Source organism: Pogonomyrmex barbatus, unplaced genomic scaffold (genome assembly GCF_055798465.1).
Source record: "Pogonomyrmex barbatus isolate J1 unplaced genomic scaffold, ASM5579846v1 scaffold12, whole genome shotgun sequence".
Classification (NCBI taxonomy): Eukaryota; Metazoa; Arthropoda; class Insecta; order Hymenoptera; family Formicidae; genus Pogonomyrmex; species Pogonomyrmex barbatus.
The window spans coordinates 2,523,782-2,537,490 of record NW_028297108.1 but is presented as its reverse complement, the minus strand read 5'-3'; the positions used below and the strand labels follow the sequence as shown (position 1 = coordinate 2,537,490).

At 26.1% G+C, this 13,709-nt stretch overlaps 2 protein-coding genes across 3 annotated transcripts; one reads left to right on the top strand and one right to left on the bottom strand.

Moving 5' to 3' along the window:
• The first annotated feature begins 1,044 nt into the window (after positions 1 to 1,044).
• LOC105426437 (trypsin-1) lies at positions 1,045 to 4,132 on the top strand. The gene is made up of 7 exons (XM_011637655.3): positions 1,045 to 1,424; positions 1,791 to 1,953; positions 2,284 to 2,446; positions 2,559 to 2,767; positions 3,014 to 3,216; positions 3,429 to 3,483; positions 3,812 to 4,132. Exons 1-7 carry the CDS (start codon positions 1,356 to 1,358, stop codon positions 3,925 to 3,927), a joined length of 978 nt encoding a protein of 325 aa, XP_011635957.2. The 5' UTR covers positions 1,045 to 1,355; the 3' UTR covers positions 3,928 to 4,132.
• A 193-nt stretch (positions 4,133 to 4,325) lies between these two features.
• LOC105426443 (soluble guanylate cyclase 89Db) lies at positions 4,326 to 13,621 on the bottom strand. 2 transcript variants are annotated; one of them, XM_025218090.2, is made up of 13 exons: positions 13,199 to 13,621; positions 9,155 to 9,354; positions 8,779 to 8,972; positions 8,558 to 8,691; positions 8,223 to 8,459; positions 7,888 to 8,087; positions 7,700 to 7,807; positions 7,432 to 7,600; positions 7,217 to 7,360; positions 6,473 to 6,626; positions 5,302 to 5,411; positions 4,816 to 4,905; positions 4,326 to 4,737 (listed from the first exon to the last, which is right to left on the bottom strand). In XM_025218090.2, exons 1-13 carry the CDS (start codon positions 13,238 to 13,240, stop codon positions 4,627 to 4,629), a joined length of 1,893 nt encoding a protein of 630 aa, XP_025073875.2. In that variant the 5' UTR covers positions 13,241 to 13,621; the 3' UTR covers positions 4,326 to 4,626. The 2 variants fall into 2 exon arrangements, with proteins under 2 accessions (XP_025073875.2, XP_088928067.1); XM_089071941.1 differs by having other exon boundaries at positions 13,071 to 13,620.
• Between the last annotated feature and the right edge of the window lie 88 nt (positions 13,622 to 13,709).

The window sequence follows — 13,709 nt, the reverse complement described above, 5'->3', positions numbered from 1 at the left end:
AAATTTTAATTTTTTTGAATTTTAACTCTTGATTTATTAAATTTTTGAGGATCTTTTTGAGAATAATTGTTTCTTCCTTTTATTCTTTTTCTTTAGTTAATAGATACAATACGACATATTTTGAAGTAGTTAAAAATATGTATGAAAAAAATGTTAAAATTACAATAACTTTAGATATTTCTTAAAATGTTATGTTCATTTATATATATGTATATCATTTTTATATTTTGAATTAATTTTACTTGAATATATGGCATGACATTATTAACATTATTAAATAAATGTTTTTTCTTATTAATTATGAGCGTATGTATTATTGCGAGTGTATTATTGAATTATTTAATTAACTCAATATATAATCATAAAAAATTTTTCTTTCTCATTATAGCTAAATCGTTTCATTCTTTCATCTTTGTAACCTTAAACTCTAAACTAGACTAAACTCTAAACTAGAAATTACGTATAATTGTTCTTTAATATTATCTGTGATCATAAATTTTTGCCCGTGAAAAAATTATATCGCTGATTTAATCTGACCTTGAAGATATGTGAAAATAAAGCAAGGCTTCTGATAAAGTTGGGTACACATCGAAACAATAAAGTAATGCGTCTCGCCCGCATGAGGGTCTCGTTACCTATATACCTTGACCCACTGTCATAGGTTACAGGTGGTGTACAATCTTTTGCCTCGCCACAATTATCTTATCTGTTTCAGCAAAAATTGTAGGTATGATAAGTCGGATTAGATAAAAAAAAAAAAGAATTGCCTATAAAGACAAAGAGAAGGACAAGGACTTATTTGTTGTTTCTCTGTCACTTGAAATATTACAAATGCGTCATCATATGCAATGCTAGTAATGCGTTATAAAAACTATTTAGGGTGTGAAAAAATATCTTTCTTCATGAACATTTGTTCCACTTCTTTATAATAAATAATTAATTAATCTCTTAATAAATTAATTAAATTAATAAATTAATTTTAATTAGGATGCTTTTGCTTTTTTTTATTCGGCGAAGAGAAATCATACATACATAGGAAAAAAAGAACAAAGAAGCGACTGAGCAAAAATACGCCATCTTTTGCGAACCGGTAGCAGGTTTAACAGATTTCTTATACGCTTATCGTGTTTGCGAAGAATTTACATACCGCTAGCCTAAATTTTCACTTCTGCTACCGGCTTGTCCACTATTCCGTATAAATAAAGATGTGGCACCGAATCGATGGCTTGTGTGAAAGTATATGCTGCCTCAGCAGGAAGAGTGGATCAGATCGATTTAATACTTCTCGCAGTGCTCAATAAGAAACAACGTATAGCAGTTCCGCTAGTGTAGATTTTTTTGAAGTGCAGAGAATAATGCTGTTTCGATTTATATTGTTATTAACATTTGCCGTAGTAGCATTAACAATTACCGTTGATGATGAGGTATCGTCGATCAGTGTGGTGTTTTCGTACATTTATTTTCTATAAATCATGAACAATTCTTGAATTAAATTATTAAGAAATATATGTAAAAATTTTATTTATTGTTTCCTTTGGATTTATTCATTAATTTTAAAAGTGAATTTTTTAATACGTAGCTTATTGAACGTGTGCTGATATTTATAATTTTTTTATACTTAGTGTTAAATACTTTTAAATTTAATACATAAATAAATCTTCATATATGATTTTTCTCAAAATTCGTTATAGTTTGGAATTTTATAGATGTATTAATAATAAATCTAAAATATTTTTATTGATTTCTGTTTGATATACATAAATATAAAAGAAGTATGTTTTAAATAATAGTTGCAGTCAAACTTAACTATACACGTGAAAGAACAAAATTTGAATAAAACAAGTGGAACTGAAGATGATAAAGGATTCTGGGAATGGTTGCTCGGTGCGGTGGCACCAATTCCACCAATAAATTTTATTGAACCATCAAAACCAGAAAAATGTTTAAGTTGCAGTACGTTATGATTTATTATCTTGTAATACTTACGCTTTTATATTTTTGCAATAATCATTAATTGAATTTTAATAAATTAAAATTCAATTTAATTATATTGTCAAAATATTGTCAAAATAATCTTTAATTTGGTAGAATTATATTTCTCAATTTCATTATTGTAAATTTTTGCTGTAAGTAATAAATATAAGATATATCTTACTGATTGCATTATTGTCAAAGATATTATTTATTTTAATCGGAAATTTTTGAAAGAAAAATTATATATAAGTATTTACGTATATATAAGTATTTACAAGATGATGAGTTAATTATTTATTATATTTATAGCTTGCGGATTAACAAACAAACATAATCGTATTGTCGGAGGTGTCGAGACACTTGTCAATCAGTATCCTTGGATGGTTCTATTGATGTATAGGGGACAATTTTATTGTGGTGGTACAGTTATAAATTCACGATATGTACTAACGGCTGCTCATTGCATTGACAGGTGACTTATTTATTTATGCTGCTCTTTTATTATCATTAAATGTTCACATGGTATGTATATATGTACATGCTTAAAAAATACATTCGATAATTTATCAAATTCTTCTTAACAGATTCGATGCAAATAAATTGACTGTCCGGATATTAGAACACGATTGGAATTTAGCTAACGAAACCAAAACGCAAGATTTCAAAGTTGAAAAAGTAATCATGCACAGTGGTTACTCAACTACTAATTACAACAATGATATTGCACTCATTAAGTTAAAGAATATCATTAAGTTTCAAGGTCCGATGCGGCCTGTTTGTCTCCCAGATCAAGGTAGTCTTATTGTTTATATATTTATAAGTAATATAGACTTTTATCAAATTTAATTTTCATTTTTTAAATATTTATTTAAAGCAAAGAGATTAATATAAAATCTTATAGATTTACAAAGTAGATTTTTTAAGATTTATTTAGATTTTTTTTAAAGATTTATTAAGATAATAATTATTTGTATATAGAAAGCAAAATTTATTTGTATATAGAATGAATCAATTATTTTAATCAATTATTTATTCTTAGTGAAAACTTTCGCCGGCAAAAAAGGTATAGTAACCGGATGGGGAGCTGTTAAGGAAGGTGGAGCGATATCATATACGTTACAAGAAGTTGTTGTTCCTATTCTTACAAACGCGGAATGTCGTGCTACAAAGTACCCACCACGCAGAATAACAGATAATATGATATGTGCGGGTTTCCAGGAGGGTGGTAAAGATTCTTGTCAAGTAAGCAGAAAGTTGTATTAAACTGTGAAATAATGAGGAAGATAATATTAAGATCATTTACATTTTTATACTATTTATCTCAATTGATGAAACAAAAGTATTTTAAATTATGAAAATAATTTATGTAATAAAAATGCGACAAATAGAGAATAAAATGTAAAAAATTATAAATTATAAATTTAAAAAGTAATGATATAAATTACATATCATAGGGAGACAGCGGTGGTCCGTTGCACATAGTAGAAAATGGTGTTCATCAGATAGTTGGTAAGTTTAGTTTTAAATTGTATTGGTTATTCAATTTAGGTAACATAAGTGGATCTCGGAAAACTGAAAGAAACATTATGAGCTTCCAAAGTCTTAAAAGTTATATTATTAAAACAAAAAGTAAAGATATTTAATATATTTTATAATATATATTATATCTGTCAAAAAACATTTTTATTTTAATATATTTTGCAAGAATTTTCATTATGTTTTCTTGTTTCGATATCAATTTAAATAATTGCAGTAAAACTGCAAAGACTTTTAAAGAAAATTTACAATACTTACGCGATAGAAATTAAGCAAGTTAAAAATTTTTTTAATTTTGTAGGAGTAGTCTCCTGGGGAGAAGGATGTGCACAACCTGGATATCCTGGAGTATATAGCAGAGTAAACCGATTTCTTACATGGATTGCACACAACACAGAGGATGGTTGCTATTGTTGATATGTAATCTCAACATAGACTGACACATTTATTTTAGTTAATTCACATTAATTCGATAATAATGCAAATTACACAAGCCATGAAGCGCACAATGATACACGGTTAACAATTTTATTAGCTTGTACAATTAAGAATTCATTGTATTGTAAGATGATAATTATTTAACACATATTTCTCTTTATTGTATATATAAATGTAATGTCATTTCATGCATACATAATATAATATGCGATCCTGTATTCATATACGTGTTTTATAAATACTTAAAAATTATATTATAGGCACATGTACATCGTTCTTCACTTTAGTTTTTAGTCAATACTCACGATATAGAGTGTGTACATAAAAGAAGAAAGTTACAAGACTTTCTCTGTTTTATACAATCAGACAGTTTGGAATTCCATTGAAAACTCATATACATTGTATCTATATGTAATATTGTTTATACACACACAATGAACAGATGGAAAATATATGCGTATTTTGTTATTGATATAAGATCTTAATTTATAATCAATTTGAGTACATATAATAATTTTTTAATGACAATTATTTTCTGTAAAACTTAAGTAATTTTAATTAGTGTGCATGATCGAGGCTGAAATATATTAAAGAATAAATACTCAATAAACTATTTCTTTTTATAACAATTATACTATATGTATTGTATTTATTATTGTGATATCAAAGTTTTATATATTAGACTGAAAGACCTTCAATTACTGCGTCTTCATCGTCTAATGAATTAATTTCTTCTTTTATTTTATTTGCCATTGGTTGCAACCAATATGTCTCCATATCTCCTTTTCCCTTTATACATAATAAATAATATATAATTATTGTGATATATTATGTTATTAATTAATACATAAAAGTCTTAATACAAACCTTTACCCATACAACTCCACGTGATTCGGTATGATAACGACCTTTAGGTAATAGAGCTTTGGTGCTAGAAGAAATATGCACCTTTCCTGGCTACAATACAATTAAATAATATAAAAATATAAGAATTTAGAAGAGAACAAATAAAAATAAACTCTTAATTTCTTTTTAAAAAAATTCAATTTAAAATTATTATGATAAATATAATATATTTAATGCGTAATTATTTATAATGATAAACTTACAATAATAATCTTGAACTACAATTTATTCTCCTTAATGTCAAAATTAAAGTTGAATAATTTATCAATTTAGATATTTTGCTTTAATTTATAAGAAAATAATTGAATTATTAATTTTTTTAGATCAAAGATAATTTAAGGTAGGAATGAAAATTAATTTTTCGAAAGAAAGTAACTAACATTTCGTTTTTTATCTGGATTTAAATGTTATATTTTGTCACTTATGTAAATTTGAGATAAATATTACCAGACTAGTAGTCTGCATTCTGGAAGCCGTGTTAACAGTATCCCCGAAGAAACAATATCTTGGCACTTTGATACCAACCACACCGGCGACTGCTGGCCCAGAATGAATTCCTGAATAATTTCAAGATTAACATTGTTTCGTTATGATAAGTATTGCATAATAAATATGCAATATGATAGTCAGAAAAATTTCTTATGAGAAGTATTTGAACCTTGAACAAAGTTACATTTCAAGAATATAACGGTACTTGAGCATCGTTCCTGGCCGGAGCGTTCGTCGAATGAGTCTTAAAGCGCAGACAAACATTCCTGTACTTATCTGCGTTCTACAGCACGAATCGTGTTAGATACCGCGATTAATCCGCTCTTTAGATTCAACTATCTGCGAAATTCGTCCGGAACCGGATCTGACAGGTAGCGAGTCAATTAATGAGCGTACGCAATAACCGAAATACCGCGAAATCATCCGCGAATCCGTTGCAATTCAACGATCTGTCATCGATCCGCGATTCGCGAGTAATCTACGCGATATCCGCCTTATTGCTCACATATAAAATTCCTGCTTTTACAAACGCACCTGTACATTATATCTTCTTTTCTTTTGAGATTAATAAATTGTTGTTTTAAATTATTAGAATAAACGTAGTTTCTATCATATTTTTGGCGTTCTGGAAACCTGAGTTTATTCCGCGAGAAATAAAAGTAAATAATAAACAATCTAGCTCGAATTTGTTAAGCAATAAATCAAAAAAAAAAGGTCAATTAGACAAGCGCACAGAATGTTAAATTAATAGTAATATATATAAAAAATATGATATATTAAAGATCTTTATTAATGAATTTCTTTTTGTTTTAAATTGTGATCAGCATTTCGCAATCATTGTCGCAATTATACACGTTTTTATTTTTTAACTCCTTTAAATTTTAATTCTATGGATTTATATAGCTTGAAGAAATGCTTTGTAAAGATGAAACGTTTTCATAAATATTAAACTTATAATTTTTTTATATATAATTATATTGTCATTAATTTAACATCTTGTGTGCTCCTTTAATTGATCTTTATTTTTCTTGATTTATTTAAAAGTAAAATCTATTTGCAAATTGATAAACTATTTTAAAAAAAAGTGTATTTTGCTTAGAAGTTAAACAATTATATGTATATATGTTACCTATACGAATTCGTATATTCAATCCGGAAGATAATTTGAGCGATCGAACGTGTTCGATGAGTTGCAAGGAAACATCAGCAATATTCTGCGCATGATTTTCATTTCTATCTGGTGCTCCGCTAGCTGCCATATACACGCAACCAACAGTTTCTACCTGTAATGTATTTGTAAATGTCAAACATAACGTCCAATTGCACGTACGATCGATAACATTGTATAATGACCCAAAAAACAATATAAATATAATTAAAGAAAGCTTGTAAGAATCAAATGCAGATATTGATACGAAATTATAAAAATTCATTTAAGTTAAAATGCGTTAAAATAAAGAAATGCATATGATAGCAAACGTTTTAAGTCGTGAAATGAAACGTCTGAGTTGAATTCTCTCTAGTAAAATTAGCTAAATAAAAAGGTAGATATATAAATAAAAGTTATATGATTCAAAAATAATATGTGAAATGTATCATCAAAGGTGTTATAGGAAAGGTAAAATTATCAAGTTTAGAAATAGTTAAAATTCACAATTAAACTTAATGCCAAAAGGTTTAGATGAGGTTAATATAAATATAAATAAGTATTTTGTAATATGATTAATAGAAAATAAATGTTTTCGCGAAAGTTAAATGTAACAAAATAATAAAAGTTTCTAGTCAAGTCAACATGTGTGTCATGTTATCATATTAAATTCAATGTATATTTTAAATGATATAAAAATATTCCCAATAAAATAAATAATCTTACTTTATATACATTAAACTCATCCATTAGTGTATCGAAACAAGAGAAAACAGCATTCATAGATAATACGATATCCATCGCTCCTTCAATGGTTGAATGATCAAAGTCGCATAATTCACAGAAAAGAACTGTTATTGATTCAAACGACTGCAAATAAAAAAATTATTGCATAATTATTAGCTGAATTCGAAGATTAAAATTTTAAAAGTTTATTAGACCTCGCAAGTACTCAATGGACTGGCTCCGGCTCGCAATCGATCTGCTACCGTCTGTGGAATCATAGAATATAAAAGTTCATCGCTTTTGTTTTTCCATCGGTCCAGTAATGCATAGCTGTTTTCTAGTTCCATCGATCTTTGCTCTGCTCTCTCAAACATCATTTCCAATCTACAAATAAATGGTATAAATTATCTGAAAAATCTTATAAGATATAATCAATTTTAAAAATGGAGATAACTTTTTCATTATAAAAAAGATAAGATATACCTTCCACAATGTTGCCATCCTGCCAACACCAATTCTTTGCTCATACCGTGAGGATTAAGATCATTTAAATAAAGACCCATATTAAGAAGTTCGTCTAAATTGTTAATTCTATTGCAGTAAGATTATGATTATTAGTTATCAAATTAGTTATCTTATGGGAAACTTAATTACTAACATTGAGAACTTACAAAGGACTACAGAGAAATATAATAGCTTTAATATCTTCGATGTATCTCATTTGGCCCTTTAATAAAATACTTCTCGCGCCTTGACTCCCACGTCTATCCAAACTACTGCTTGTGCTCGGCATATTATCTGAATTTATTGAAGACTGATCATTGGCTCTGATAAGTTCCAGTTCGAATATCACTGAATGTAAATACATTATCTAAAAATATAATACTTACAAATATATCTGAATATTGCAGTCGTCATGTATATTATTTCTATATTGCAATTGAAAATATTATCTTAATCGATAAAACTAATGTTATGACTTTTAAAATATACATGTATTACTTACGTTTCCCCATGTAAAAGAAATTCCTTTCGGTCTCCTTAATTTGAATATTTCTGTAACATGTCTGTTTAAAATGGATGAGGTGCCGCCCCATGCTTGAAGCAATTTGTCACCGGTTCCTAATATTCGCATATCCTTGTTCATTACAACACCAAATGGGAAAAGACGTAAGAAAAATGAACAAGAAATAGGTGCCAATTCACGGTCTAGTGGAGCTTTTATGCTATTGTTCTTTGCTATCTGATTTACACAATGTAAATTGAAAATTAAGAATTGAATATTAAATATATTATAAATAATATAGGTATATATATTTTAAACTTCAGTTTAAAACTTACATATTGGCGATTATCGAAATTAATACGAAATTTAACCATTACGCTTCGAGATCCTGGAATATTATTTGAACTTTCTAATACTTTAATATCCAAATCTATGTTATATAAATCTTTTGCTATTTGAAATAATTGTCCTATGAAAAGTAAAATATTATATGTTATACAAAAGATATATTGCATAAAATATGATTAATCAAAAATTTATTCAAATATATTCTTACCCATAAGATAATGCGTAAAACCTTGCCGAGTACTTCTATAAACTAAGACAACACCCTCTGAATCTACATGCGTTGTATACATAGAAGGACTCTTCATTTTTGGATATGTGAATCTCATTTGCATATGAATATTGTCAACACTTTGTAAAAAATCACAAAAGTAACGACCAGTCGCTTTTACAGTATAATCGTACCTAAGAAAATAATCTAAACATTATATACTGGTAATTAATTAATTTAATCATTTTATAAATATATATATTTGCAATTATTTGAATGCGAATTTAATAATTATATCTCTAATGGCAAATTATTGATATTTTATATAGTTATCAATGCAGTTTTACTGTTTATGTTTTTCTAATTTAAAACTTACCCTAAATTACTGAAAAACCTAACAAAGCATTTACCAAAAAATTGCATAATACTATCCATAGAATCACCAGTATGTACGGCAAGAGCAGTGGCCAAATCAGTCATTAGTTCATCCGGATATGTTTGTCTTGTATTAAAAACTATATGTTTGCAATCAGCTTTTTCTAGAATGTGCAGCCATACTTCTTCACCAAATTCTAACTATAAAAATGTTTAAGCCCTGTATATATTTTTTTTTCTTTTTAACATACAAATAATATATACATATAAAGGCTATTAAATTTATTGTGTTAAAAATTATGAATAGAACGTAATTATAAATAGAATTTTCTGTTATATAAGAGTTGAAATAATAAATTTTATACTTCTCTAATTTAGAACCATTAAAATAAAATCCAATGTATATATAACACATATAAACTAAACATACGGGATATTATTTGTTAAAGAGAAATATTTGAAATAATATCTTTGTTACGTGCCAGATAATAGGTTCTACAGACAATTACAAATTGATTCGGATAATCAGATCAATTTCCCAACTCCCCTATGTCAATTAATGTTTCTTTTACTGGTATGAGGAGCAGTCACGAAAATGAATATGTGATCTTTAATGAGAAAAGCACTCAGGAAACATATTGTAAGTGAACACGCAAACTTACAAATTGAAACATAGAATAAACGACTAGTTACATATTTTACTATTATTGAAGCATATTTAATTTTACAAAGATGTTTAAAGTTTAAAAAAGAAATCAAAGAATTATCACAAATAGGTAATTTTTATAAAGTAATAAGTCTTATAGGTAATTCTTATAAATCTTTATATTAAGAAATACATAAATAATATATAAAAATATAAAAATATAAAAAGCTAATATTTATGTAATATTATAATAATACATAATATATATTCAATATTATACATAAATATATATTTTAATTAATTTTGCTAATTTATTTTACATCTAATGACATAATATTATTTCAAAGATCTATTTTTGCGATCAAAGTTATGTTTTATGTCAAGAAAATAATACGCAATGTCATTAAAGTAAATTGTATGATTGTTAATGGTCAAAAAAAATAAGATAAACCTAAAAGCAAGATATTATCAAAACAATCAATAGAGTGACCTTACATGTTGGTAAAATGAGATACTATTTTTAAAACTGTTTACAATTTAGGTGTTAGAGACACTTAAAAGGAAGTCTTTTAAGTCCATCCATATTCAAGTACTTCGTTTATTACATATCTACGAAGCGTTTCCTTTGTAAGTACGTGACACACATTATAAACACTAAGATCAATTTAAAACAATCGAAAGAAAACAACGATGCAAATAAAACATATTAATTAATTGTTGTATTAACGTGACATTAACAAACAAAATAAATTCAATTATTTTTATAAAAGATTAACATAAAGTACACTTTGACTTTAAGAAATATAATATTGTACTTATCGATTTAATATTAATAGTTATAGCTTTTTTTTAATTTTTTGTTTAGAAATAAATAATAAAATAATTATCATACATGTCAACCTCATGTTGTTGTCACCTTCATGAAATTTATCCGTATCGTAAGCATATTGTAAATTGTGAAAGGGAATATGTATATATATATCTTCACGAATATAGGACATATATGTAACAAGATTAATATCAAATCAATAATTTGTAATATGAATTCTAAGTATCGAAATATATCTCTCTTTCTGTGCAATCTATTTCAAAACGTCGGAAAATACAATATCTACTTTTTTAAATTGTTATATTATTCGGATCATTACGATCTTGCCATTGTATCTAAACAAAATGAGAAAGAACATCTTATTTAGTCTAATATATTATAATGTAATTGAAATAATTATGATACTTTATAATATATAATTTTATTAAATTTTATTTAATTTTAATATATAATTTTCATAAAAAATATGCTGAATTTAATTAATTTTATTATAAGAATTAAAGAAAAAAGAGACAGAATCATTACATTTATATCGTTTTCAAATGATACTTGTTTTGTGTGTGTGTGTGTGTGTGTGTGTGTGTGTGTGTGTGTGTGTGTGTGTGTGTGTGTGTGTGTGTGTTTTCAGTATGTATGTATGACTAAACAAAAAATTTTCTATTTAGACAACAATAGTCATATCATGATAAAATAAATAAGTTTTTTGATGTAATTTATAAAATTTCCAACGTTTTAAATAATTATTAAATTAATGTTTTAAATAATTATTAAATTAAGAAATTTTATTATAGCTTATAATTAATTATCAGCATGTAATTATAAGAAAAAGATATTTTTTATAAAGATCATCATTCAATCGTGCTTAAAACATTGTAAGCAATCAGATAAATTGATGAATAAGCTTAATTTTGATTCCATTGTTTTCTACAAAAGGACAGCATAAAGCAAATTGCAAGGATAAATATATTGGCCTTAACTTCGTAATTCTATATCGAGTTAGTACGTATAGTTCATTAAAATGGATGCTTGACGAACATGCAATCAATATGGATTTGCAAAACTTGTTAGCGGTTATGTGAGATACGAAGATTTTAAGTATCATAATTACAACTTATCAGTCAATGCAAGTTTAAAAAACGTCGAAAAACATTTTAAATTGTCTTTTAAACAATTAAAATAGACATATATAAAAGACGTTTGAAAAATATTTTTAAAACGTGTTTTTAGGCATGCATGCTGTCTGGGATTACATATCTAACATTTTTCTTTGGAATAAAACCTTATAAAAATATTAATATAACGTGAATTAAGATAAAAAGTATAATTATATTCATATAGTTGACAATAAAATAATAAAAAAATGTAGTTTTTATTAAAAAATAAAAAATTTTTTTTATTCTTTAATAAAAAATATTTAAATTAATATTTATTCTTAGTCTATTAAATTTATAATCAGTTATATATAATTCTTGTAATTAATGTTATATATTTTTTTATTATAAATGTAATTATTTCTCTGAAATTAAATTGCCTATCAGGGAGAAAAAGAATGTATACAAGAGACTTGATAGGACTCATTAAAATTTGCGCAACTGGAAGATCAATATTCTTTGACGCAAAAAAATGGATCATATTTCTACATTAACTTAAAACGAGAAAGAAAACTGCCATTGCGTTGCGTTACGTTACTAACAAATGTAAGAAGAGATAATCCAACGATTGAATAAAAGAACAATTTTAATATTTAGTTGTAATATTTATTATTAATATTTCAATGAGATTTTAATATTTTCCTTAAGATTTATTGTAGAAATTTTTACTTCTTATCAGCACAGTATTCACAATCACAAACTATATAAATTGAACATTTCTAGGAGAGCAGCTGTGTCACTACAATCAAACTTATACAATTCTCCATGTTATATTCGCAATAAGAGTTAAAACTTTAAAATATAAAAGAAACTGCTACTCGATAATAAAACAATTTCTTAACTCATCCTAAATTTAATAAATTATTTTAATTCTAATCGTTAAATGTAATTTATGACTAAAAAGTTTATTTTAAAAAAGTCTATTTGAAAAAAATATTAAATAAAAAAAATAATTTACATTAAGAAATATTGATTTAAAAATATATTTTATGCTAACTTGGGATACTTATAACAATTTTTACAGTTTATATGTTTAAAATTATTTAGAAAGTTTATAATCATGTCTAAAATATTTTTTTTATACATATATGGAAACATTTATATGAACATGTATAAATATATAAATTCTTTTTTATTGATTTCTTTTATATGAGGGGGATTGATGTAATAATATAAAATATAAATTGAAGATTTTGTTTTTTTATAAAATTAACTTTCAATTTTATTAATTATAAAAAAACAAAATAAATAGACTCAATTAAATTTAAAATAGAAAAGAGGATTTACTTACCATAAAGAAAAATGAAGAAGAAATAAAATTTTTATTCAAACTTAATTATTCTCCGGTTATTCCAAATGACATATATATCCCAAATTAGCCAACATATAATATCAGTAATTTGTTTGCACTTTACCGACCTGCACAAAATATTGCACACTTTCCAGCAGCATTCCATACATTTTTACGAACCCGTTCACAAATTTTATTTTACTTGTTTATGCGTTTAGGAATTAAATAGCGGAAATATTAATGTTCCGTTAAATTAGATTTATAAAAGCGTTCCTTTAAAAATTTACAATACGAAAAGACCAATATCTCTTGCATTATCTTTCTCCGTCGCAATTGTGACGTTCAGAAGACAAATGTTTCGCGCCATCAAGATCGGAACAATAGACCTCCCTCGATGCAGCAAAGAGAGGGAAGTCGAATGATGCGCAACGAATCCAGACTGTGGCTTGAGGGTTACTCAACCCAGCAAAGATGGATTGGAGAGATGTGCGCGATGCGTGCGCAGATACAGACAAGTTTGCTTCTTCAGAATCAAAAGAATTGCTATATATTATGGTACTTTATATCTTATATCTCTTGATCTAATTATAAGATTCAATATCATAAATTGTTTAATAAGAATTATAAAAGAATTATAAA

Excerpts from the sequence above, each read along its gene's own strand:
- LOC105426437 (XM_011637655.3), top strand. The coding sequence starts at position 1,356 with ATGCTGTTTCGATTTATATTGTTATTAACATTTGCCGTAGTAGCATTA. Across the intron at positions 1,425-1,790 it reads CAATTACCGTTGATGATGAG|TTGCAGTCAAACTTAACTAT; the intron begins GTATCGTCGATC and ends TTTAAATAATAG. Across the intron at positions 3,217-3,428 it reads GTGGTAAAGATTCTTGTCAA|GGAGACAGCGGTGGTCCGTT; the intron begins GTAAGCAGAAAG and ends TACATATCATAG.
- LOC105426443 (XM_025218090.2), bottom strand. The coding sequence starts at position 13,240 with ATGTATGGAATGCTGCTGGAAAGTGTGCAATATTTTGTGCAG. Across the intron at positions 9,355-13,198 it reads GTGTGCAATATTTTGTGCAG|TTAGAATTTGGTGAAGAAGT; the intron begins GTCGGTAAAGTG and ends ACATTTTTATAG. Across the intron at positions 4,738-4,815 it reads GTGGAGTTGTATGGGTAAAG|GGAAAAGGAGATATGGAGAC; the intron begins GTTTGTATTAAG and ends TTATGTATAAAG.